Raw genomic sequence first — 23,316 nt, forward strand, 5'->3', positions numbered from 1 at the left:
AATTAAATATTTTAATCTAAGAAGAAAATACATTTTGGTCAAAATTGTATAAAATTGAGAAATTAAAAATTTGATTTTTGTAAAAGAATTTGTTTGTTTGTTTAAAATGCTACAAATTATTTTGAGTTACCTGGCATTGAATAACGCCCTACTAGGCACGGAGTAAGGAAGGAAAGCGAACCTCGTGCAAACCTAGCGCAGCCAGGTATATATAGCTTGTACAATGGCAGACCCCACTGAAGCAGAAACTACGAGTAAAAGTGGATCGTCTGATTTAGAGAATCAAAGACAAGGTTTTGACAATCAAAAAGCGGTGCAAAATGAATTAGAACAATCAGATGTTAAACCTAAACCCGATGAAAAAGTAACCACTTCAAGTTCAAGCAGCAAGAAGAAAAAAAAGAAAAAAACAAGCGATGCTGTCGATGGACAAACAAAAGAAAAGCAGGCACTGGTTGCACCTACAATGGACATTCGAACTTTGCAAAAAATGATAGCTGGAAGTTCTATTCGGTCTGCTGAAGAAGAGGCAAATGATAAAACTTATTTATTTTGGGATACACAGCCTGTTCCAAAACTAGGTATGTATGTCTAGCTATTACTTATAATAAGCCCAATCCAGGGTTTTTTTTTTGTTCTTTGTCAGTTTGGAATAGGATACAGATATAAACAGTTTCAATGTGAAAAACAGTTTCCACATTCAGAAACTTTTTAAAAATGGGATTTCAGTTATTCTCTCTCCCGAACAAGGGTGCCGATAAGCCGCATACGCCGTAAAAAGTGCAGGTGTTTTCGGTTTTTTTAAAAAAAATCAAGTATTTTGCGAAAAACCCCGCATAGACCCGAACAATGCCCGAAAAAGAAAAAAAAAACACTAATGATTCAGAAAACTATAAAAATTAAAATAAACTTACTATGTGGTAGCGAAGTTCTTAAAAGATAAATAACTTGTATGTAAACTTTATTAACTCCTTTATCCTTCAAGCGCCTTTTTCCAACTAACATTCCCATGGTATGTTACAAGGAATTGCATTTCGGGAATGTTCCGGGCGAGCTCGGGAAAGTGTGTGCGGTTTCGGACGACAACCGCCAATTTAATTCGAAAAGTCGCCTAAACTCGCCCTTATATATGCAGGTGTTTGCGGCTTATCGGCACCTTTTTTCTCCCGCAAATGACCTTGGCTTTCAGCGTTATAATTTCTTGACCAATAAAAAGCCCCACTAACAAACACAAATATATTTTATGGAACCAGGGTGTACTTCAAGGGTTCTCTCGCTACTGGATGGAGTTCTTACAGTACCGCTCGAATGTAACTTTACATGTACAAGATAGTTATCACCTTTGCATGAGCTTTTGGTAGCATCAGAACTGTTGTTGTTATTGTTAACCTATTGTTAAATAGATGAGCTATTTTTGCATGTTGAAAACAATAGAGTTCATGTCTTGTTTTCAAAATTTAATTAGCTCATGTGAACTGAGTGTGTCCCATTGTTATATTTAATTGCTACAGTCGTCAAGAGATCAACGAAAGAAAATAAAATTTAACAAAGATTTAAGTATCTATTGTTTTTACTCACTTTACTTAAAAGTTTAAGAACGAAAAACGGCGATAGAAATGCTTTTAACGTGTTATGTTTGTTCATTTTTCTAAAATAATATATTTCAATAGCCTTTGTGATCTTAACACATTTAAAAAATAACATGCATGTTACATGTAACAACAAAAGGATTCATCAAATCTTGATGAAAGCAATTAAGTGTAAACAAATGATATGTGAAGGTTCTTTATGTAGACATCAGATCGTTACATGAGGTCGTAAAACTCGCTTACATGTAAAGTTACATTCAAGCGGTACTGTAGGCCATCATCAAAAATGTGTTATGTTCACGTCCTCCGACCGACTCACTTTTAATAATAAAAAAACTTGTCAGTAAGTCGGAAAAACCCAGGAATTTTATTTTCCGATCCAAACGCAATATAAATACAAATAAAATATTTTTCAAAAAAAAAATTTCAAAGAACCCATTTTACTAATTTTGCGGAAATTAATTCCTTTAGGGTACACCTGTGGTTACTAACAGTTAACAGAAAAGGGTCGAGTGGCGCAATACTGTTTTTGGCCCTGGGAACAAATTTACTTGCTCCGATCTGAAAATACAAGGAAAAATATTTAAAACATATTTATATAGGGTGGCTACCATCAATTTAAAAAAAAATGCTGTCAATGGAGGCCCAGTGTATAAGATAAATAATGATAAAATATATATTTATAAATACATAATAAGATATCTTAGTGATTAGTAATTAAGGGGTCGTCTACAAATTTCGTATGATATTTTATACGAATATATACAAATTTAATTGCTTTTAATTCGTATAAAAATCGTATAAAATTCGTATAGTGTTAAATAGTTATACGATTTTTAAAAAATCTAATACGAATTTTATACAATTTTCATACGAATTGTCATACGAATTATATTCTCTTTTATACGAATTGTCATACGAATTATATTCCCTTTTTCCTTTTTTTCATACGAATTATATTTCGTTTTTAAACCTTAAAAAAGAGATCTAAAAAAGCTTTTCTATCACCGTTTTTCGTTTTTACACTTTTAAAAAGCGATCTAAAAAAGCTTTTCTATCGCCGTTTTTTGTTTTTAAACTTTTAAAATGCGATCTAAAAAACATTTCTACTGCTGTTTTTCGTTTTTAAACTTTTAAAAAGCGATCTAAAAAAGCTTTTCTATAGCGGTTTTTCGTTTTTAAACTTAAAGCGATCTAAAAAACATTTATATCGCCGTTTTTCGATTTTAAACTTTGAAAAAGCGATATAAAAAACATTTCTATCGCCGTTTTTCGATTTTAAACTTTTAAAATGCGATCTAAAAAAACATTTCTATCACCGTTTTTCGTTTTTAAACTTTTAAAATGCGATCTAAAAAAAACATTTCTATCGCTGTTCTTCGTTTTTAAACTTTTAAAATGCGATCTAAAAAAACATTTCTATCGCCGTTTTTTGTTTTTAAACTTTTAAATGCGATCTAAAAAAACATTTCTATCGCCGCTTTTCGTTCTTAAATTTTGAAAAGGCGATCTAAAAAAACATTTTTACAACCGTTTTTCGTTCTTAAACTTAAAACGCGATCTAAAAAAGCTTTTCTATCAAAATTAAAAAAATATTATAATTTCTATCGCTTAACCCGCGCAACCAACAATGCCTTGTCGCTAGTTCATTTAGTTTCCACGCAAAACTTTTATTTAATAAAACTATTAAACAATGGCTCTTCGTGTCACATTGATAGAGTTGATAACATTTGCAAATATGCTATTGGGAACAGTTAACACTATTTAACAATAGTTACGCGCAGTTTTAAGCTATTTTTCCTTTAATAATCCCTTGTTTATTACGCGCAAGTTAATGACTTACAAGACTCGCAAGATAATTAATAAGAACAAAAGATGAACAACTACCGCTTTTGAGAAAAAGGTGTGAAACTTGAGCGTACGCGTAAGCTTACATCTGGATTGTACTATATCATCATTCTCGGCTTAACGTCCGTTTTCCATGCTAGCATGGGTTGGACGGGGTATATTAATGACTCTCTTCCAATCTGATCTAGACTGTGTTAGATCTAAACTCAACTTCCTCTCTATCAAGTCTGTCCTTATAACCTCCTGCCAAGTCTTTCTCGGTCTGCCTCTGGGCTTTGCCCCAGGAACTATCAAGTCTCTACACTTTCTTACCCAATTATCCTCCTCCATTCTTTCTAAAGGCCCCAGCCAATTCAATCTTCTTATCTGGATAACATCTTTAATTCTACAGAGACTTAGCCTGCTTCTTAGCTCATCTGAACTCTTTCTGTGTCTCAGACTGGCATTACACATCCACCTAACCATTCTCATATCAATCCTTTCTAAACGGTCAAGATCTTCCTGCTTCACTGCCCATGTCTCACTACCGTACAACATAACACTTCTTACACAGGCCTCATACAACCTACCTTTTACCTCAATTGACAGGACTCTGCTAGTCAATAAAGGAAGTAACTCTCTAAACTTTTTCCAAGCAGAACCTATCCTGCAAGTAACACTTCTTCCAACACCCCCTTCACTGCCCAACATATCACCTAAGTAACAGAAGTTCTTAACTATCTCTAACGAGCCACTGTTGTACATCATTAAAGCTGGAAATACTTCATTCTCTATAATCTCACCTTTGCAACGCTTGCATACAAACTGTATGCCAGCTCTTAACCTTCCACTAATACTACTGCACTTCTTATGTACCCAATGCTTGCAAGTCTGACAAAAAATTGAGTTACTACCAACCCCTTTCCTGCAAACTCCACAAGGCCACTTTCCAACTACAGGGTCACACCTGGCTGCAATGCTACTTATCATGACTTTAGACTTTGCTGTGTTTACCTTCAGCCCTTTCTTTTCTAGTCCTTTCTTCCACTTCTCAAACTTTTCAACTAATTCTTCCATCGACTCTGCTATGAGAACCAAACCATCTGCATACAATAACTCCCATGGGCAACCTGTTCTGAACTCCATCGACAGCGCTTCTAAGACTAGAATAAACAACAAAGGACTAAGTACAGAACCCTGATGTACACCAACATTTACACTAAATTCATCACTAAGTGAATCGTTAATCCTGACACGACTTCTAGCATTGCTGTACATAGACTGAACCATCGTAACTAGCCACTCATCCACACCTAATTTTCTCATAGCCCACCAAATAACTTTACGTGGCACTCTATCAAAAGCTTTCTCTAAATCTACAAAGGCAAAATAGAGATTCTTTCTCTTTCCTAAATACTTTTCCTGAAGCTGTCTGAGTAAAAATATTGCATCTGTAGTGCCACGCCCTGGAACAAAACCAAATTGCATCTTATCTATATCAATTCTTTCTCTAAGTAACTTATCAATCACTCTTTCAATAACTTTCATTACTTGATCAACCAACTTCAAACCTCTATAGTTACCCCTTTCTAATGCATCACCCTTGCCCTTGAAACAATTCACTATTACACTCGACTGCCACTCACTCGGAATAGCACCATCCTTTATAATCTGGTTAGCAAGACTTGTAATAAGCTCAACTCCAATATATCCAGATGCTTTTACCATCTCTGCAACAATACCTGATACTCCTGCAGCCTTGCCAATCTTCATTTTCCTAATAGCCTCCACTACCCATTCTGTCTTGATCTGCATGGCTGGCCCTTCTACGACATCATCACCAGACAAATTATCCTCGTCCCAATCAAACTCAGTGTTAAGCAACCTCTGATAATGATTCTTCCAATATATATTCTTCCAATATATACGAATTTTTTTAAAAAAAACATATGCATCTAATTATAAAACTCAAACAAATTTTATTTTAAAACTCATATACGTATTTAATACAATGTCAAACGATTTTCTTTTTTTAAAAACCATACGCATCTAATTAAAATCTCATACAATTTTTTTGTTAAACTCGTACGGATTTAACTCATACAAATTTAATTTAAAATTTTACGAATTTAATTTAAAACTCATACGAATTTTTTTAAACTCATACGAATTTAATTTTGCCCAATTCTGAGAAATGAGAAACTAGCTGAGCCATTAATTGCTCCCCCAATTCACATGGAAATCAATGTCTTCTTTCTTATTATTTACAGTAAAAAAGAACCAAAATATATCTTATTCGATTCATTAAGATTGCTCCCCCATTTTGAATTATTGTAACCTTGGGGGACCGATTTATAGCTCTGCAAAGATCAGTTGTGTAAGATTTGTATTTGCTTCGCTTTTTATGTTAGAGAGTACACTTTTAAAGCATTTAATATCATTTTCTAATAAAGTTTAAAGATGTTATGCACATATACTTAATGTAATAAACTTGTTGACTAATACAATTACCACTGTACTAGAAGAAGAGCCTAATATCATCATTGGTGTTGATTTTGACCTCATTTTAACCACATGCACATTGGATTTAAGTTTTCAATACTTCAAACAAACCCAAAAAAACAAGACTGTTGATGATACTTGCCACACAAACCTTACAATCTCATCTGATATGATCTGATCTCAAAACTCAACTCAGAAACATGATAATATATTGAACAAGACTTTAATTTATCAGTGACCATCACATTTTAGACAAGAACTTACTAAAATCGAGATATCCCTTTAATCATAATAAACTTTGCGAATGAGCATAGAAGCAAAAGCTGTAGAAGAATTTCTGAAAATCTATAAAATGCTTCTTATATGTATGCCATTTTATGTACATATTTTTTCTAAAATTGCAACAAGTCCCTTGAAAAACAGTGACAATTATTTACATGGTATCAACAAGCAAGATTAGTATCAAGCACAAAAAGTAATCAATCTACTTTGCTTTATAAATGCTGATGCAAAAGGTAAACTTTGGTGGTGTTGGTTTTGTGTGTGGAAAAAAAAACAATATGTTTTTTTTTTTTTCACAAATAACTGACTCCCAAATTGAGTTTTGTTTTTCAGAGTAAGTTGGTCAGGTGACCCTAACCTTATTTTCAAGGGTGGGCTGATGTGAATTCAAAACTACAATTAAAATGGCTAAATGTTATTAAAAGAGTTGGAATGGCTGTATCTCTTTGTAGCTTTTAGAAAAACTCTCTGGACAAACCCTTTGGCAATGTTGTTTCTATTCATAGCTGTCATTATGGTGTTGCGAAGGTTAAATTTATGCTGTGCTTTGTAAAGCTTATTGTTAAGGGTTTTTAACCAATAAATGCTACAGATTTCTCATTTAAATGAATGAAAATAAAATAGCTATCAGTTAATAAAAAATTTTTTCTGAGGTTTACAGGAAAGGGCTGGTACTTACACAATTTCGTGTTGGACTTTTAAGCATTGGGTACATGAGAAGTGCATAATTGTTAGCCTTGGTAAACCCTTCTGATGTGTGTTTTCTAATGACATAGGTATATTAATTAAATGCAGTCTTTTATAGCCAAATTAGCACCACTATCTGAATATTTGTATGAGTAGGCCTTTTGTTTTAACACATTCACCCATTATAGGTTAAGGCATTGTTTCAGTTTTTAGTTTGTTTTTTCAATATTGAGCATACCATAAACATACTCAAAGTCTAATTGTGTATTCATAAGTATTCATGACATTAAAGAGATTAAGTTGTTTGTGACACATAGAAATAATGGGTAAATTGGTAAGAAAGTTTAGAGAATTGACAGTTCTCGAGACAAAACCTAGAGGTACTAAGGACAGACTTAATGCAAAGAAATTTTAGTTTAGAATTGACAATGTAGGTCAGATTGGAAAAAGTTTATATACAATGTACAACCCAAGCTAGCATGGAAAGTGGAAGTTAAGCAGAGAATGATGATGAATATAAGATCCCTGTCTAAAAAAGCAAATGTTTATTGTTTCAAAAAAAAAAATTCAAATATTAAATTAGTTCTCACAAATGAAAGGTGTCCTGCTATTTGAAGCTCAAGGAGTTTAAAAGTATTTTGGACATCAATGTTATTTTTTAGTTATATATATAATTTTATTCAGTGAAGAAAACAATTTTTAAAATTTTATTAATGTATTGTCTTTTATGTCACAGTAACTAATAAAACAAAAAGCAAATTTCCTTTGTTTTCTCAAGGAAACACAAGTTACTGTCTGGAAAATCAGTGTACATTTTCAGGGTTTTTTTGTAGGTGACAGGATTGAAGAAGATATTAACGAACCTGTTGAAGGAGATAAAGAAGACATACGACAAGAATCATTCTCCCTGCCTGGTGGATTTGTATGGGATACTCTAGATCTAGGGAATGAAGAAGTGGTAAATATGATATTTTTTAGGTTTCGGGACGTTCGCCAGCCTTTATTTTGTTTATTACATAGACAATTCCCCATTAAAATTACTAATTGACTTTCCAAATCATTCATCTATTTTTTATTAACTAGTTTTGTCATATGGCTGCACAACACATTGTTCTATTCTTTTTATCATTTTAAATTGATGCGCATGTGGTCAAAGCATGTGGTTGTATTATTTGCTGCAGTCAGGTGCGCATAAGGACTTGAAAATAGTAGCAAGTGTGTTAAACCCGCAATATAATAAATTGAAATCTTTATCGTTGTAACAAAAAGTAACCATCAGAAAAGCTGTTTCTGTGCATCGTCTGTCCTCCGTGAGACTCTCACAGAAATTGGGGCGTAACAGCCATAATTGGAAAAAATTCTAGCTCATTCCTGGGTTTGTAATTTTTGAATTGAAATATACCCTTTTTCTCAATGTATGGAATTTCCCACATGCTAAAATGAGCTGTATGATGTTACTTAAAATGTTTAAGCTAGGAAAAAAACAAGAAATATTTGCTTCAACTGTCATTGCATATTTGGTTAAACTCTACCTTAAATCGTCACATGTCCCATGTTCAACTTTGTTTATGTGTTGTTTTTTCTTTCTTTGTGAGCAGAAAATCTTTTGCTAGAAAATTTGAAATTGCAAACATCAACACTTAAGTTTTTATATTATTTTAAATTCTAGTTAAAGGAGTTGTATACACTACTAAACGAAAACTATGTTGAAGATGATGACAATATGTTTCGATTCGATTATTCACCTGAATTTCTGACATGGTATGTATATTTTTATCCCCAAAAAGATTTTTTTAGGGATGTTAGTGTGACATATTGCTCAGGTACTCATAAATTGATTTTTTTTTGTACTGAAAACTTCAAATTTATTGTTATGGATCTGTGGACTTGTCTTGTAAATAACTGACTAATCTGTTTTTAACTTTATTTCATGTTTTTAAAGGGCACTTCGTCCACCAGGCTGGAAAATGCAATGGCATTGTGGAGTTCGGGTGGTATCTAACAATAAACTAGTTGGCTTTATCAGTGCAGTGCCAGCCAATATTAAAATATATGAAAAGTAGGTCCCAAAGTATTATATTTTTTGTGTTTGTTTTTCACAAAGGTCTTTGTATAGCTGTGGGAGTCTCTGCTTTACTAAAACTAAAGCAAAAAAAAAAGTTTTATGTGATTGTGTGCACAGACCTCCGTTTTAAAGCACAAAATTTGCAACAGACATCCTTAAAAGAGTTTCTGTTGCAAGAAAAGTATGGAACCTGTATGGAACCTGATCTAGAACCAGACATGTAAAATTCTACTGCCTAGAAACATATCCTATTAGTACTCCTATGGATGGGGATTGTATAGAGAAATTTTAAATTAAACGTGACCCACAAGATTTTAAGCAATTAAGTGCAACTGCTCAACTAGGCAACCATTGAATGTATCGGTACCTTAGCTCTGGATAAGAATACTTGTGTGACTTACGATCATTAGAAAACGATTTTATTTGGTTTGTAGTTTGCTTAAGTTGGTGTTTTCTATAAATGCCTTCTAAAGAAATTCTGTTTATACACAAAATGCAAGTAACAGTGGAAATCTTTGCTGCAAGAAAGAATGGACCTAAGCTACATTGTTTTACCAGTTCTTCAAATGCGGTCAGAACATAATTTCTGTGTTGTTGATTTGTTCTTCTTTCTTTCATAGATATGTAAAGATGGTTGAAATTAATTTCTTATGTGTGCATAAAAAGCTACGGTCAAAACGAGTAGCACCTGTTTTAATTAGAGAAATCACGAGGCGTGTTAATATGGAAGGAATATTTCAGGCTGTTTATACTGCAGGAATCGTTTTACCCAAACCTGTTGGAACATGCAGGTTAGTACAAATGAGAGCAGTATAGAGAGTAATCTGGTGTTCCATTATCAGTAGCCATGAGACATCTACTTCTCAATTTGAATTTATTCCGAATTTCCATTTTATTAGAGAAGCTAACTATTTACTCCAAAATATAAGTGTTATAATCCCATTTTATACAAATTGTGGAGAAATTATATTTCATTTATAATTAAAAGCTTACCTCCATGACATAAAAGTTTATCCAAATGAACTCCAGGTAATGTACTGGTTAGGAAAAAAAATATTCATTTTGTTCAAAACTTGCAACTTTGTAAAATAAGACCCCTTAAGGTTGTTAAAATGAACTGCAAAACCTGTTTACAATAGTGGCAGAGTTTTAATATAGTGGAGCATTTCATATTTTTTTATACCCCTATCAATAAAATAAAGCTAAAATTAATGATTTTTCAGAGCAATATTTTTATTTCAGTGGGAGCCAAAAAAAGGATTTTGCAACAGCATGAAAAACTATTGTTGAACAAAGTTTACAAAGCAAGAAAAAAGCATCAATCAATATACAGTCGCGTTGCAATATTTCTAGGAAGTGTCCTCTAAATACTCCACTATGTCACATGCCTAAATTTAGCTCAATTAAATGTAGTGTATGGCAAAAAAAACAGAAAAACTTTTATTTTATCTTGAGAGTATAAGTACGTATTTTACGAAAAAATTATTGGTAAATCCAAGCGAATAGTCGTTTTAGTTAAACTTTTTTGGTCACTGGAGGTAAGCTTTAAAAAAATCTTGATGGCATTGTTATTTCGGATATACAGCCACTATTTTAGATTACTAGATTACGTCCTATAACGGAATATGAAGATGTTAGATGTGACTGATTAAGTCATTGCTCTTTATAAGTGGACTGGATAAGTCTTATTTGTTTTATAGACAATTTAATTTTTGTTTAGATTTATTAATAGTCCTATTTACAAACCACAGGGAAAATTTCTGTGTTGCGTTTATATATAAATTTATTTTATATATCCAGGGTGACCACTCCTCTTAAATTCCCGAAATAACCTTAAAAAAAAAAATCTCCTTACTACTTTAAAAAATTGAATTTTAGCCATTCTCCTTAATTTCTCCTTATTTCTTATTTCTTAATTTTTCTGATCGTAACTTTTTTGGAAATGTGTTTATGGATTGTTCATCACCAGTGAAATAAAGCATATTTCTATGTTACCTGAAATCCTATATTTTCTATCTTTCAGGACATAATTTATATATATTTGTATAATGTGTATAATTTTTTTTATCATAGAACATAGTATGTAACATTACAGATAGAGAACTAAAATTGGTTTTCTCCTTAATTATCCTTATTTTTTTATTCTCGTTTGCAGCAAAATATCCTTAAAAATGTCCATTTGTCTCCTTAATTCTCCTTAATATCCTTACTTTTGTTCTCATTTTATTAGTGGTCACCCAGCATAATTTTAGAAGCTTAGTAAAACAAAACAACGGTACTAAGGCTTGAGACCAAAAATGAGTTACCTTAAGTTATCGAATGGGCACTTATTCAACCTGTTGAGGATAATAATTAGCAATAGTAACGTACCTAAATTCTAACCAATGTGGTCATTTTTATTTCTTTACTGTTCTAATTAATGGACTTTTTTTTTAACCTAAAATCCCAGCCTGATCTTCATATAAAGCATATATTTATAAAAGAGAAGGATTTAGAATTTCTCATTTTAAACATTGAATACCCACTTCCAGAGTTTTAATACTTTTTAATGAAATATACAGTTTAAATGTGTTTTTTTGTATGAGTTTGTTTTTGTAGTTTAAAATTATTTATAAAATAAAGTTTATTCATTGCGCTTTAGGTACTGGCACCGTTCTCTTAACCCAAAGAAATTAATAGATGTTAAGTTTTCGCATTTGAAGAGAAATATGACAATGCAGAGGACTATAAAGTTGTATAAACTACCGGAGGTTAGTTAGCGCTAAAATAATTGTACGAGTTTGTGTTTTAGATATTTACAGTTTTTTGTACCCTTTATTTTTATTTTTTACACACCCTCTCCCCTGTGTGGAAACATGTTTTTCATATAGCATTTATGCCTAAAAGTTAAATGTGCAGCTATGGTGAAAACTGTGTATTGGTGAAACCTTTAAGGGCTACCCCTTAACCCCCTCCATCCCTTTCGTCTAGTTTACACAAAACGCTTTATTTATTGTGTTGATCCTAAATTACGTATTATTCATTACTATATCTGATAAGCATTTTATGTACAGATAATAATAAGGTTTGACAAGGATAATTTTTTGTTTTACAGACTACAAAAACACCTGGCTTACGACCGATGACACACAAAGATGTAAAATCTGGACATACGTTATTATCAAAGGTATTTTGTTGTTGTTTTCTTTGTAAGCAATCACTTTTCTATCTTCTATCTTCTGATTCAATAATATAAAGTGTTTTTAAAGCCACGCTTTTTATGCATTTGTTTTCTTAATTTCAAGTCTTTGAGTTTCTGTATTATAATTTGTTGAGAGGAACATGTAGGCTTGTCCAATTAGATATGTATTTGAAGTCATGCATAAGAACACCCTCCAATGTAATCGGGGCATTAGAACTGCCTTTAATGTGATCGGGTTTTGCTGTATTTTAATAAAAGGAATAGAAATCCACTAGTTTTCAGCTACGTAAACAATTTTCTCTTCTCTGAAACTATAATTGATCCTGTTTCTTTTCTGCTACCAAAAGTTTCATAAATTTTGTTTAGTCTAGTACTTAATTTTTTTGTGAACCTGTTCTGAAAAAATTTGAGCAAGTAATAGTACTACTCATAGGTGAATATTTATCATAGCTCATCCGTATTTCATTCTCAACAGAGAATGCTTCACCCCGATCAGACCTCTGATCATGACGGGCTCCGTCGTCAATTGCTCAGAAATCAGCTCTTCGATCTTGGACCAAATTGGACGATACTTTTCAACCCAATCAGGGTACTCTTCGAAATCAAGACTTATCGCCGGTACAGCATTGGCATTGTATCGGCTTACTCCATGTGGGACCAGATTTTTGGTGTTTTTACCCTGAGGGCTACTACGAGGTCTCATGTATGATACCCTGCGATGTACCGATTATGCTTACCTCCGTTGGCAGGAATGGGATCTGACACTGTCCACGTTGATATCATTGATGTCCGTAAAGGTAGCAGCAAATGAGTAGAAAATTTTAGTGTTGACAATCTCTTCTTCAAATTGTAGCATCCTGCTTATTCAAACAGGCTCCAAAGATTGCTTCTCGTTTTACATACACAGCTACCCACAGCTAGGTGATACATATTTCTTGTAGCAGTACCAGCACAATATTTTAGCTTTCATCACAAACCTACGTCCACAGGTACATCTATCAAACTCGTCAAGTACCCTTTCACAGTCCTTACATTGTTTCATTTATTTACAGTTATAAACATCATCCTCTAGGTACTGAATCCTCCGCTCATTCTCCTTGCCCCTCTCTGATTCTTGTACTAATGCTAAGGCCATAAGTAGGAGGGAGAGACCTGTGCCAACCAGGAAGGTCATGATTACTGCTGTTCCAAATATATCGAATTTTTATTGCTGACAGTTTATTAGTAGTATTTTTCATCTTATCTCATAATCCTTTGGGTTATAAGATAACTTAGGAGCTCCACAACTTTTCGAGACCTGCCTTTTCATCCTCCGAAAAGCACCAGTCCACAGCCCTGTCGGGATGGCAGGCCAATGGAAGCAGCTCCTCCTTAATCCTAGCTTTCTGGATTTTCCTCTGATGGTAGGCCTCGAGTAATTTAGGGTTAATGGAGCTACGCATGTCCCGGGTAACAAACCAATCCGGGACATATATGAACAGGTGGGGATCCTCTTCAACAGCCTTGTCGCACATCTCATGCGTCATGAACTGGTCCGGCACATACTTGAACAGGTGATGATCCTCTTCAACAGCGTTGTCGCACATCTCCTGCGTCTTGAACTGGTCCGGTACATATTTGAGCAGCAGGGGATCCTCTTCAACCAATTTTTTCCATATGTTTCGCCTCCTGAACCAACTCATCTTCTCCCTGCGTACGCAATTCAACCTTGAGGGGTGGACGTTTGTCACATCTTTACTGCGCATGCGTTGATTTTTGATTATTTTTAGCGGATGTGCAGGGGAATTCCCCTCTAGGGCGCTAGAACTTTTTTTTACTCATTTGCAGCATGAGGACTTTACCTCATTATGCATGACTAAGCACATGCGTGTAAGTCATAATGAAAGAGAACTACTTTGTTCATCACTAACACACTAACACTGATCGGGGTGAAGCATTCTCTGTTGAGAATGAAATACGGATGTGCTATGATAAATATTCACCTATGTATACACACCATCCGGATAAACTATCTGAGTTCATCCCTTAAATATTGCCGCACGTAGTGTAGTGGGTTCGTCTGCGGCTCCCAGTTATGGGGACCGCGGATCGAATCCCGCTCACTGCCAGGCAGTATGTTAGTGATGAACAAAGTAGTTCTCTTTCATTATAATAGTACTACTGTATGATACTATAATTTATTTTTATTTATTTAGTATTTATCACAATTTCAACTAGCTCCTAATTTTACTGAAGTAGGTCGCTTATGATTGTTTCTTAAACTTTATTGTTGCTCTTCACTTTAAATTTTTTTAGGTTGAAAATAATATGCTAGTTAAAATAAAAAGTTCTTTTGACAAAAAAAAAACAGTGATGTTAGAAACACTTAATTTATTTTCACTGTCATTATTTTGAAGATGAAGAAACTGCTCACTTTTTATAAAAAGTTTGTCTAACTCCTTTCATGCAACATGTCCATTTGGTAAATCCAAAGTTATATTAAAAAGGAGAAACATGATATGTAAAAGTGCAACCAATATCTGTTTTTACGTTACTTGTTCTTTTTAGGAGGAATTTGAGCACTGGTTTTTACCCAGAGATGGTGTTGTAACATGTTACGTCGCAACGGTAGGTAGTTCTGTGATATTGCTTGTGCAGTGGATACAAAAACCAGATGTAAACACTTGATAAAAATTTCTTCTCTTGATTTTAACCACACTTTTTTACTACAATTTAATACTTCTGATTTCTAAATGAAGGTGGTTTTGCCATGGCAATATGATCATTGCTTTTTATTAAAAAAAATAGTAAAACCATTGTCATTTTAAATTTTATCTTGATAATTCGTTTTGTAAGTTTATAATGAAATGTGTTGATTTGTTACTGGGGTACTACTTTCTTTCTTCCTGGATTATGTGATGTGCCAAATATTTTTTTTGAGTTGTTTCCGTAAGTGCTTTATTTTTTTTAATCAGATAATTAGATCACTTTGTTGAAAAAAAAAAGTTAGACTTTACTTCAATATCTTTTTCCAAGCAGGGAGCTCAGAAAAACCGTCAAAGATTTAAATTATAAATTTTGCTATACCAGTTTAGAAAAATAAACTCGTACAAAGGTGTATTTCATCTCTTTCCTGCCTAATAATTTGCATTTCAAATTTCTCTTTACTCAGGATGACAAAGGAAATGTGACAGATATGGTTAGTTTTTACACGCTTCCATCGACAGTTGTGGACCATCCAAAACATAAAACATTAAAAGCAGCTTACTCCTTCTACAATGTAGCATCACAAGCCAAACTATCCGAACTTATGAATGACGCTTTAGTGGTAGCGAAAAATGTATGTACAACAATTCACAATAAATATATTTTATAAGTGTAGTGGTGTTAAAATGATATGTTATCCTCGTTTTGCATTTTTAACCAATGAGGAATGAAATGGTAGTGCGTAAAGTCCAATGCCAAGATCATTTTGGCTTTTTTAAAAAATTTTTAATTCAAACTCGTGAAATATGGTAATAAATTAGCAAATATAAATTTATAGATTGCGTTAAAAAGCATTTAAAAGTATAGAGGGTTTAACGTCTTATGAAATCCCCTTCAAAATTAAGAAAGCTAACCTTAAAAAATATATTCCTTTGAAAAAACGGATGATGAAATCTATCTTGAGCTTCGCCCAAGGCTAACTTGTTGCTTATTTAAAGCTTTTGCATATTCTATTAAACCTAATCTTCTGGTAGCATGAGATTACTGAAGTATTGAAAATAAGAAAGTATTTGTGTTTGATGATGAAGAATCGTTGTTATTTACTTATGTAGTTTTTGAGAAAATAAACTGTGTGAAATTTTCTAAAGCTGTTCTTATTGTGACACAACTGTTCAGTAACGTAAGATCTTAACCTTGCTTGAAAACTGCACGCTTATTTGACATGTATACAATATTTGAATTCGTATTTAATTGTAGAATGATTTCGATGTGTTCAACGCACTTAACCTGATGCACAATGATCAGTTTTTAGAAGAATTAAAATTTGGAATTGGAGATGGAAATCTTAACTACTATCTGTATAATTGGAAATGTCCAACAATCGGTGAACGAGCTGTAAGTCATTTTATCTGTGTAACTATAAGGAAAACTGGCTCTAAGAAGCAAACCTGCTAATGCACGTCTTATTTTTTTTAAGAAACCAAAGAAACGACCAAATAGTTCAAGTTTTTAAAATTCTGAGATCATGTTACTAGAAAAAGTTTTTTAACACGTTGCTTAATTTAGTCTATATTAAACAAAATTTAAAATACTGTTTTCTTGGCGTACTATACACACTTGGGCGTACTATACCCATACAATTTTGTTGAATTTCGATGCATTTTTCTGGCAATCTGGAGGGGCTAATTTTTAAAATCTTATCCTATAGGAAAAAAACATGGTTTACCCTTGCCGAAAATCTAAAAAATAAAAAAAATTGTTTCTTACGCCCCTGATAGACGTAATAGCTACTATGGAGATTGATGGGAGGAATTTTAAAAAAAAGTCTCTACTTAATTTTTTTTAAGTTTTTTAACTAGTAAAAGTGTCTTAAGTTTTAGGGTGACTACTTTGTTTCTTACAAACATTTTGTGGCTAAAATAATTTTTTTCACAAGAGAGTCAGGAAAGCGCTCCGAATATCCTCAAAATGCTTGCGTTGAAAATTGTATGGCGCTTTTTTTATTTTTTGTTTTTGTCTTTCTGTAGATCGGACTGGTTCTACAATAAAACAGAAGTGATCATATAGTGTTGTCAGCAGGTGCGAGACCAAGTTACGAGCAACTGCAGTGGACTGGTTCCTTCCACACAAGCCATGCAAGTTTCTAACAAGATATCTATTATCGTTGGTTTTAATAAGAACAAAACATAACAATTATTTTATTTTCTTCGCCTTTTTGTCAATTTTTATTTTTATACTATTTGAGTTGTAGATGTTTTAATTGCGTATTTGTTAGACGATGTTTTTATTCCACAACTTAGCTATTACAATTTAGCTATAACTATCTAGCTATAACTATCTAGCTATAACTATCTAGCTATAACTATCTAGCTATAACTATCTAGCTATGACTATCTAGCTATAACTATCTAGCTATAACTATCTAGCTATGACTATCTAGCTATAACTAGCTAGCTATAACTAGCTAGCTGTCTGCGTGTAAATCGTAAAGATTTATATAATTGTGATGAATACGTTTGGATTTTTCGTGCAATTTAAATCACTTTTCGTTTTTCATTTAAATTGATAACGACTAATTAATTACGATTGAACTTCGTAAACGTCGAAACTATTAGTTTTGATTTCTGCCGATATCATTTTTACCCTTTCATAGCTAATTTCTCTCGTGCCATTTTCTCATGGATTTTTCTCTTTAAAACCACTATTTAAATTAAAGTTTATCAGAAGCGAATATAATTTATGGAGGAAACAAAATGTCTCGGTTGTTTTCTTTGCATTATTTCTCAAGCTTGTTTTACGGCTAATATTACGTTATGTGTCCCGTGTTTAGTTATTATTGAAACGGTTATAAAACTTGCTCGTACATCTGACTACTGTCAACATCTGACTACTGCCAGAGATTCTAAACTGGATTTAAAAATCTGTCATGTGAGACGCTGTTGTAGATTAAATGTATTCTTGTTTTAAATTTCATAATTTTAATATGGTTTATATATTTTTTTTGTTTGCCTGTTTGGAAGCGCTGCTTTAAGGGTTTTGCTACTTAAATATTTGAGAATTTTGTGCGCGAATCAGCCAATAACATTTTTCGCGAATTAGCAAAAAACTTTTAATGTCCAATGTTACAATTTTAGCGTTGACATGTAATAAGGGTTTTTCCTGCTAGTGAAGAAATATCTAATCTATCTCAAGAAAGTTGAAGAATGGGAAATAGTATGGTACAACGTGCAGCAAGGAACAATATTCTGCTTTGTTGAAACCAATCAGAAGTATGGCAAGTTATATTTTTATATTTCGTTTAATTTGTTCACTCCGAAAGTAAGTCATGCCTTGAACAATTTGTCATCAAACAAATTTATGGCAGTCAAGACAGTCCTTTTACTTCTGATTGTAATATCATCCACGTCAGTTGGTACATCTAAACCGAATGTTGTGCTTTTCTACATTGAAAGCATCAATGAAGTTATAAAAGTGTTACATCTGATCGACGAAAACATTATCAGTAAAGATGCTTTACCTAATATTTACAAACTCCGAGAGGACAGCGTTTCGTTTCACAATATATACGGAGAACTCTCATCTTCATCGAACTTTGCTGCGTTGTTTACTGGCAAAGCAGCTGTCGACATTGGAATGATAAGAGGAAAGCTTCTTCCATTCGATTACTTTCCTAGTCTGGCGAGTACAGGTGGTCTAGATACTGATGAAGTAACTGTTGCGGAGTTGTTACGTTCGTGTAGTTACAAGACGTGGTTTATTGGTTACTGGAAGTTGGGACTTGGTGAAAAGGGTAACCGTTTTCCCACAGAGCATGGGTTTGATACGTGGTTGGGCACCGCCCACCCTCACGACGAGTGGTGTCATAGAAAAGATTCTAATAAGTCGTCACCCAGCCCGGATTGGGAACACCCGTATACAAACTTATTCTACAAGGCGTCTTTTTTATGGACGATAGTAGTTGTTTTTTTAACTTCATTAGTGTGGTTTCGATTAATTACCTTTAGGATGTTTATAAATTTATTGATTTATACTTTTTGTACGTCATTGGCGTTTTACGTGCTGCTAAACTTGTTTATGGCTCAGCGTTCAGCTTCGTGCGTTTTATACTACCATAACACCATCCTACAGCAACCTTACGAGTTGGATAACTTAACCATGCTTCTCACAAAGCATAGTAGCGAACTGCTCGGGGCCGAGGGCGTGACGCCCTTTTTTATGGTGTTAAATTACATGAAAATGAACATGCCTTTATTTCACTCTAATTTCTTTCGAACGAAGTCGATGGACATGCGGAACAGTGCTTTACTGGAGTTAGACTGGAGTATTGGGGAAATACTATCAAATTTGAAAAAGAAGAATCTCTATAATGACAGTATCATATTGCTGACTGGAAGTAAAAATCAAAAGAAAAGATTTTCTGGTCACATGGAGATACACGAGCGATACAGCAAGAAGAATTTTCGCACCATTGAAGGTTAGCTCTTTTCAGTTTATGTTCTGTGCTTATCTTGTTGTAATGTGGCGGAAGTTTTGTTCTATCTCCTGTCTATTCGTTTTATCACAAGATCTTCCCAGAAAGTCTTTTATAGAACGGCAAATGCATACATAGTTATACAATAAGCTTTTCTCGCTATGCTCGTAACTGCACGTAACTCTGTAACATGTAGACTATACTAAAAATGTAATTACAATTGTCACTTTAGAATCCAATTATTTTTTAAAACTTTTATTTCTTCCACCAGTTCTTTTTACCCTCGTATTTCGGGCAAAAGGTAGACTGGTCTGATTCTGAACATTTCTGCCGCATGGCTTATTGGTAGCTGTGAAAAACTAAAAACTTAAATAGATTAGATATATACCTATTTCATTTTGTTGTTGTTGTTGTTGCCGCTTTATTTCAATTCCAATCCTTCTATGTGATGGTTTTGCATGCATTAACTGGACTATACCGTCCGCTATGGGGTGCTCTATTTTCTAGTGCCGTACATTGATTTATTGGTTTTATTTTCAGTGCTTGAGGATACATTGTGGAGTAACCGGTTAAAGATACCATTGTTTATAAAACAGCCTTCAATTAGTGATTCTGCACAAGGTAAGGTTTTTCATGCAGCTCCAGTGACCGATATTTTCGACACAATCTTGCATATGACGTCATGCCACTTCAATAATCGAACACACAATAGTCTCTTTACTTCCAATGAAGAAAACATGTCGGCTATACCAGAAAGTAATTCTGAAAGTTTTGATTTAACTGAAACACATGATAAAAACGTTTTTTCTGAAAGTTCTTCTCAAGATGGTCCGTATACTCAACCAATCAAATTGGTTACAGAGACTGAAGATGATGATGTTACTGTGGAAGCTTATGTAGAAGAAGACTTCAGTGACAACTCTGTCAGTAGTCACTCCAAGGAAGGAGCACTCATGCCAGCAAGGGTTATGTTTCATTACTTCAACGTAGAGAAACCAGTAGCAGTTACATACCAGGGAAGGTATCAGATGATGTATTCTTACCTGGATGGTAGGTAGTAGTTATTCTATTCAATTTTTGTTTTTATTTCGTATTTTATGTTATGGTCCAATGGTCCAATGTTATGGTCCAAATTTCCATACGATCTGGAAAAAGATTAGATATTCATAAGAAAATTCAGAGAAGTATGTTTTTTTTTATTGTTTCCGGTAAATTATCTTCGAGATTGTCACGAGCTTATTCAGGGGGTGTTCACATAAGATGCAGGACGGGGCGTTTGCGGGGATGGTACGTTTGTCAGGATTCGCCCTCATTAATAAATGTACTAAAAATCATTTTCGTATATGAAGTCCCGCGTGAGCTCAGGCGAGATGTTTTTTTTCATATAAACACACCATCCCGGGATAAACAAGATAAATTCTGCTAATTTCCATTGACAGAAAAAATATTCACTTCTTTCTGGATAAAGGTGGGACAAAAATCATCCAGCTTGTTGATTAATTAAGTTAATTAATTTTCGCGATGTCCAAAGGATAAATTGTCGCGAAGGTTAATTTTCGCGAATCAGTCAAAATGCAAAGAAATATTTTTTACGAGTTTAGTATTTTCTCGCAATTTATTTCAGGCGTGTTTATTGACATAAGGCAGCCTTTCATTGACTGACTGTTATTTTTATCAATTAAAAAACAGAAAATTACCGAAAAAAGCTAGAGAAAATAAAACGAAAAAACCCTCTGTTTTGCGAAATTAATTTTATAGCGAATTTCCTTATTTTAGGAATTTCGCGCGGAATAATTTTCGCTAATATGGATAAAATTCGCGAAATTTGCGAAAATTAATTAACTTAACGTTTATATTTTCAGCTTCTGGTAATATCAGAAAGTTAACAACTCCGTTGCTTGTTGACTTGCATCGCTCTGTACACCACGTGCACAATTGTTCCAGCGAAGATTGTCCAAACTGGTTGAACAGAGAGGATGCTGGCGAATTTTATGAAGGAGTTTACCATAACATCACCCAGCTTTACGAGCACCATCTAACAGAACGACAGAATAGAAAGATGTGGTCATCAGAATTCGAAATGCCGGTGTATCCATGGTTACTGCCGTGTCAGGATTTTCCTTATTGTGAAAGTTTACCAAGCCATGACGATTTTTCGGATATAACACGCTCAATTACGGATAATTAACTAGCTCTTAATAGAATATTCTTGTTTCTTATCTTCTTTTGTTTTAAAGCTTTATTTGAGAATTATTCACAATGTATAGCATTTTCTTCCCTGTCCGTATCGCGATTTTTTTTAAAGAATTCTATTCTAGAAAGTGAAGGAGATATTTGATACTCGATTCCATGTTTCATTTTAGTTTGATTTATTATCAGCACACAACACTTTCAAAATTGTTCGCAATATTTTTTTTCCAAGTTTATCTATGTTCTCGCTTCACTGTCGTTAATTATTTGTGAAAAATACACTGCGTTGAAGGTAATAAGAACGGTGACAAAAGGGCTTTATCAGAGGGCCAGGCCTTTCTCAATTAAAACGATCTGACCTTAGAAGTTGGCCGTGATAACTGTATTTGGTTGGCAATAAGGAATTGTTATTCTGAAAAGAGTTCCCTTTTCGATGTGTTTGCTTAACATTTTTTGGACTTTTTGGTCACAGAATTAAGGTGTGGTTGGTAGCAAAAAAGATTGTAAAAAAGAATATCTCTCCATTATTTGGAGAGATTATATTATTATATTTTCTTATCATTAAAAGTTGTAATCGATCGTTGATTGGCATTAGCAAAGGTGCGCTTCCCTGATAAGTTAAGAAAAACCAACATTGTGCAGTTGGCGCAAGCTTGTGAGATGCGCGGATGTGGACGCGGGCGATCGTGCAAGAGAATGCAAAATACGGACGGACTGAAGACGAGACGTTTGGGGCCATCATCATCTTTGTGTTGAATACACTGGCTATTTTGCCTAACACAAAAAATTTAAAGGCATTCAAAAATTACATTCACCCAATTTTGTCTATTCCAATCTGTTTATTTATACCACAAATATAATAAATATCTTAACCAACGAATGAGGATTCAATCCTCGTAAATAACGCTGACAGCCAAAAGCAATTACACTTCCGGTGATCTTTATAACCCACTTCTACTTGTCAATTTTAACCAATGCATTGTTGATTTGCAAGTGAGCAATACGTGGTTTTAGGCATTTTGATTGGCTTAGCGCTGTTGACGATGGGTCTATATGGAGCGGTATTGCCCGTCTTCCAGACAAATAGTAGGTTAAAATAAACAAACACGTTTGAAGAAACATTGGAAAGACATCGGGCGATATTTTGCAGGACACCCCGGGGTGATCAGTAAATATTGTATTAGTATCGCATCGCCGCAAACAGTCATTCAAACAGGATAATCAATATAAAAACTAAAAAAATTTTTATTTCAGAAAGCGAACCTATACAAAACGTATAGACTTATTTACTTCTCTTGTCTTAACTATTTCCGTAAAAAAGATGCTGAAGTTTTTGATAAAAATAGTTCGCTCTATCTCCACTTTGTTTGTAAAGTACAAAAAATTTAATTCATTAAGATGGCCGTTACACTTTGCGCAAATCTGCATAAAATCTGCTATAGTAAAACACGTAAAAACACTTTACGGGTTACATAAAACCTTTTCCACCAACAAAATTTGTGGTAGAAAGTTATAAATTCAAGGTGAAATCTGTTTATCTATCCTGATAGTTGAAATTGACACTTGGCATATTAGAAAACTTTCGAATAAATGACTTGCGCAAAGCACGAAAGAAGAGTGGCGCGAAAAAAAACCTGTAAATGAAGATGGTGCATGCAAATTATGTAAACAAAAATAATTTACAGACACTAAAATAAGCATTCTATAAACATAAAAACGTCTGAAATATAAAAATAAAGTAATAAATTCATACGTGAAGCCCATTTTAAATGAACTAATTTTTTGTTATTGTTCACTTCATTCAGAAGGCAGGAATGATCAAGGGCAATTAAACCTC

General features: G+C 33.6%; 2 protein-coding genes across 2 annotated transcripts; both read left to right on the forward strand.

The window, feature by feature from the left end:
- Positions 1-147: 147 nt before the first annotated feature.
- Positions 148-17,809, forward strand: LOC130622740 (glycylpeptide N-tetradecanoyltransferase 1-like). The gene is made up of 12 exons (XM_057438236.1): positions 148-581; positions 7,721-7,845; positions 8,557-8,648; positions 8,830-8,946; positions 9,573-9,743; positions 11,594-11,702; positions 12,047-12,118; positions 14,329-14,367; positions 14,681-14,740; positions 15,285-15,452; positions 16,076-16,213; positions 16,846-17,809. The coding sequence occupies exons 1-12, from the start codon at positions 224-226 to the stop codon at positions 16,864-16,866; spliced, it is 1,470 nt and encodes a 489-aa protein (XP_057294219.1). The 5' UTR covers positions 148-223; the 3' UTR covers positions 16,867-17,809.
- A 141-nt stretch (positions 17,810-17,950) lies between these two features.
- On the forward strand, positions 17,951-21,508 carry LOC130622738 (steryl-sulfatase-like). Its single transcript, XM_057438235.1, has 3 exons — positions 17,951-19,292; positions 19,830-20,339; positions 21,152-21,508. Exons 1-3 carry the CDS (start codon positions 18,176-18,178, stop codon positions 21,475-21,477), a joined length of 1,953 nt encoding a protein of 650 aa, XP_057294218.1. The 5' UTR covers positions 17,951-18,175; the 3' UTR covers positions 21,478-21,508.
- Positions 21,509-23,316: the final 1,808 nt, after the last annotated feature.

Source organism: Hydractinia symbiolongicarpus, chromosome 12 (genome assembly GCF_029227915.1).
Source record: "Hydractinia symbiolongicarpus strain clone_291-10 chromosome 12, HSymV2.1, whole genome shotgun sequence".
Classification (NCBI taxonomy): domain Eukaryota; kingdom Metazoa; phylum Cnidaria; class Hydrozoa; order Anthoathecata; family Hydractiniidae; genus Hydractinia; species Hydractinia symbiolongicarpus.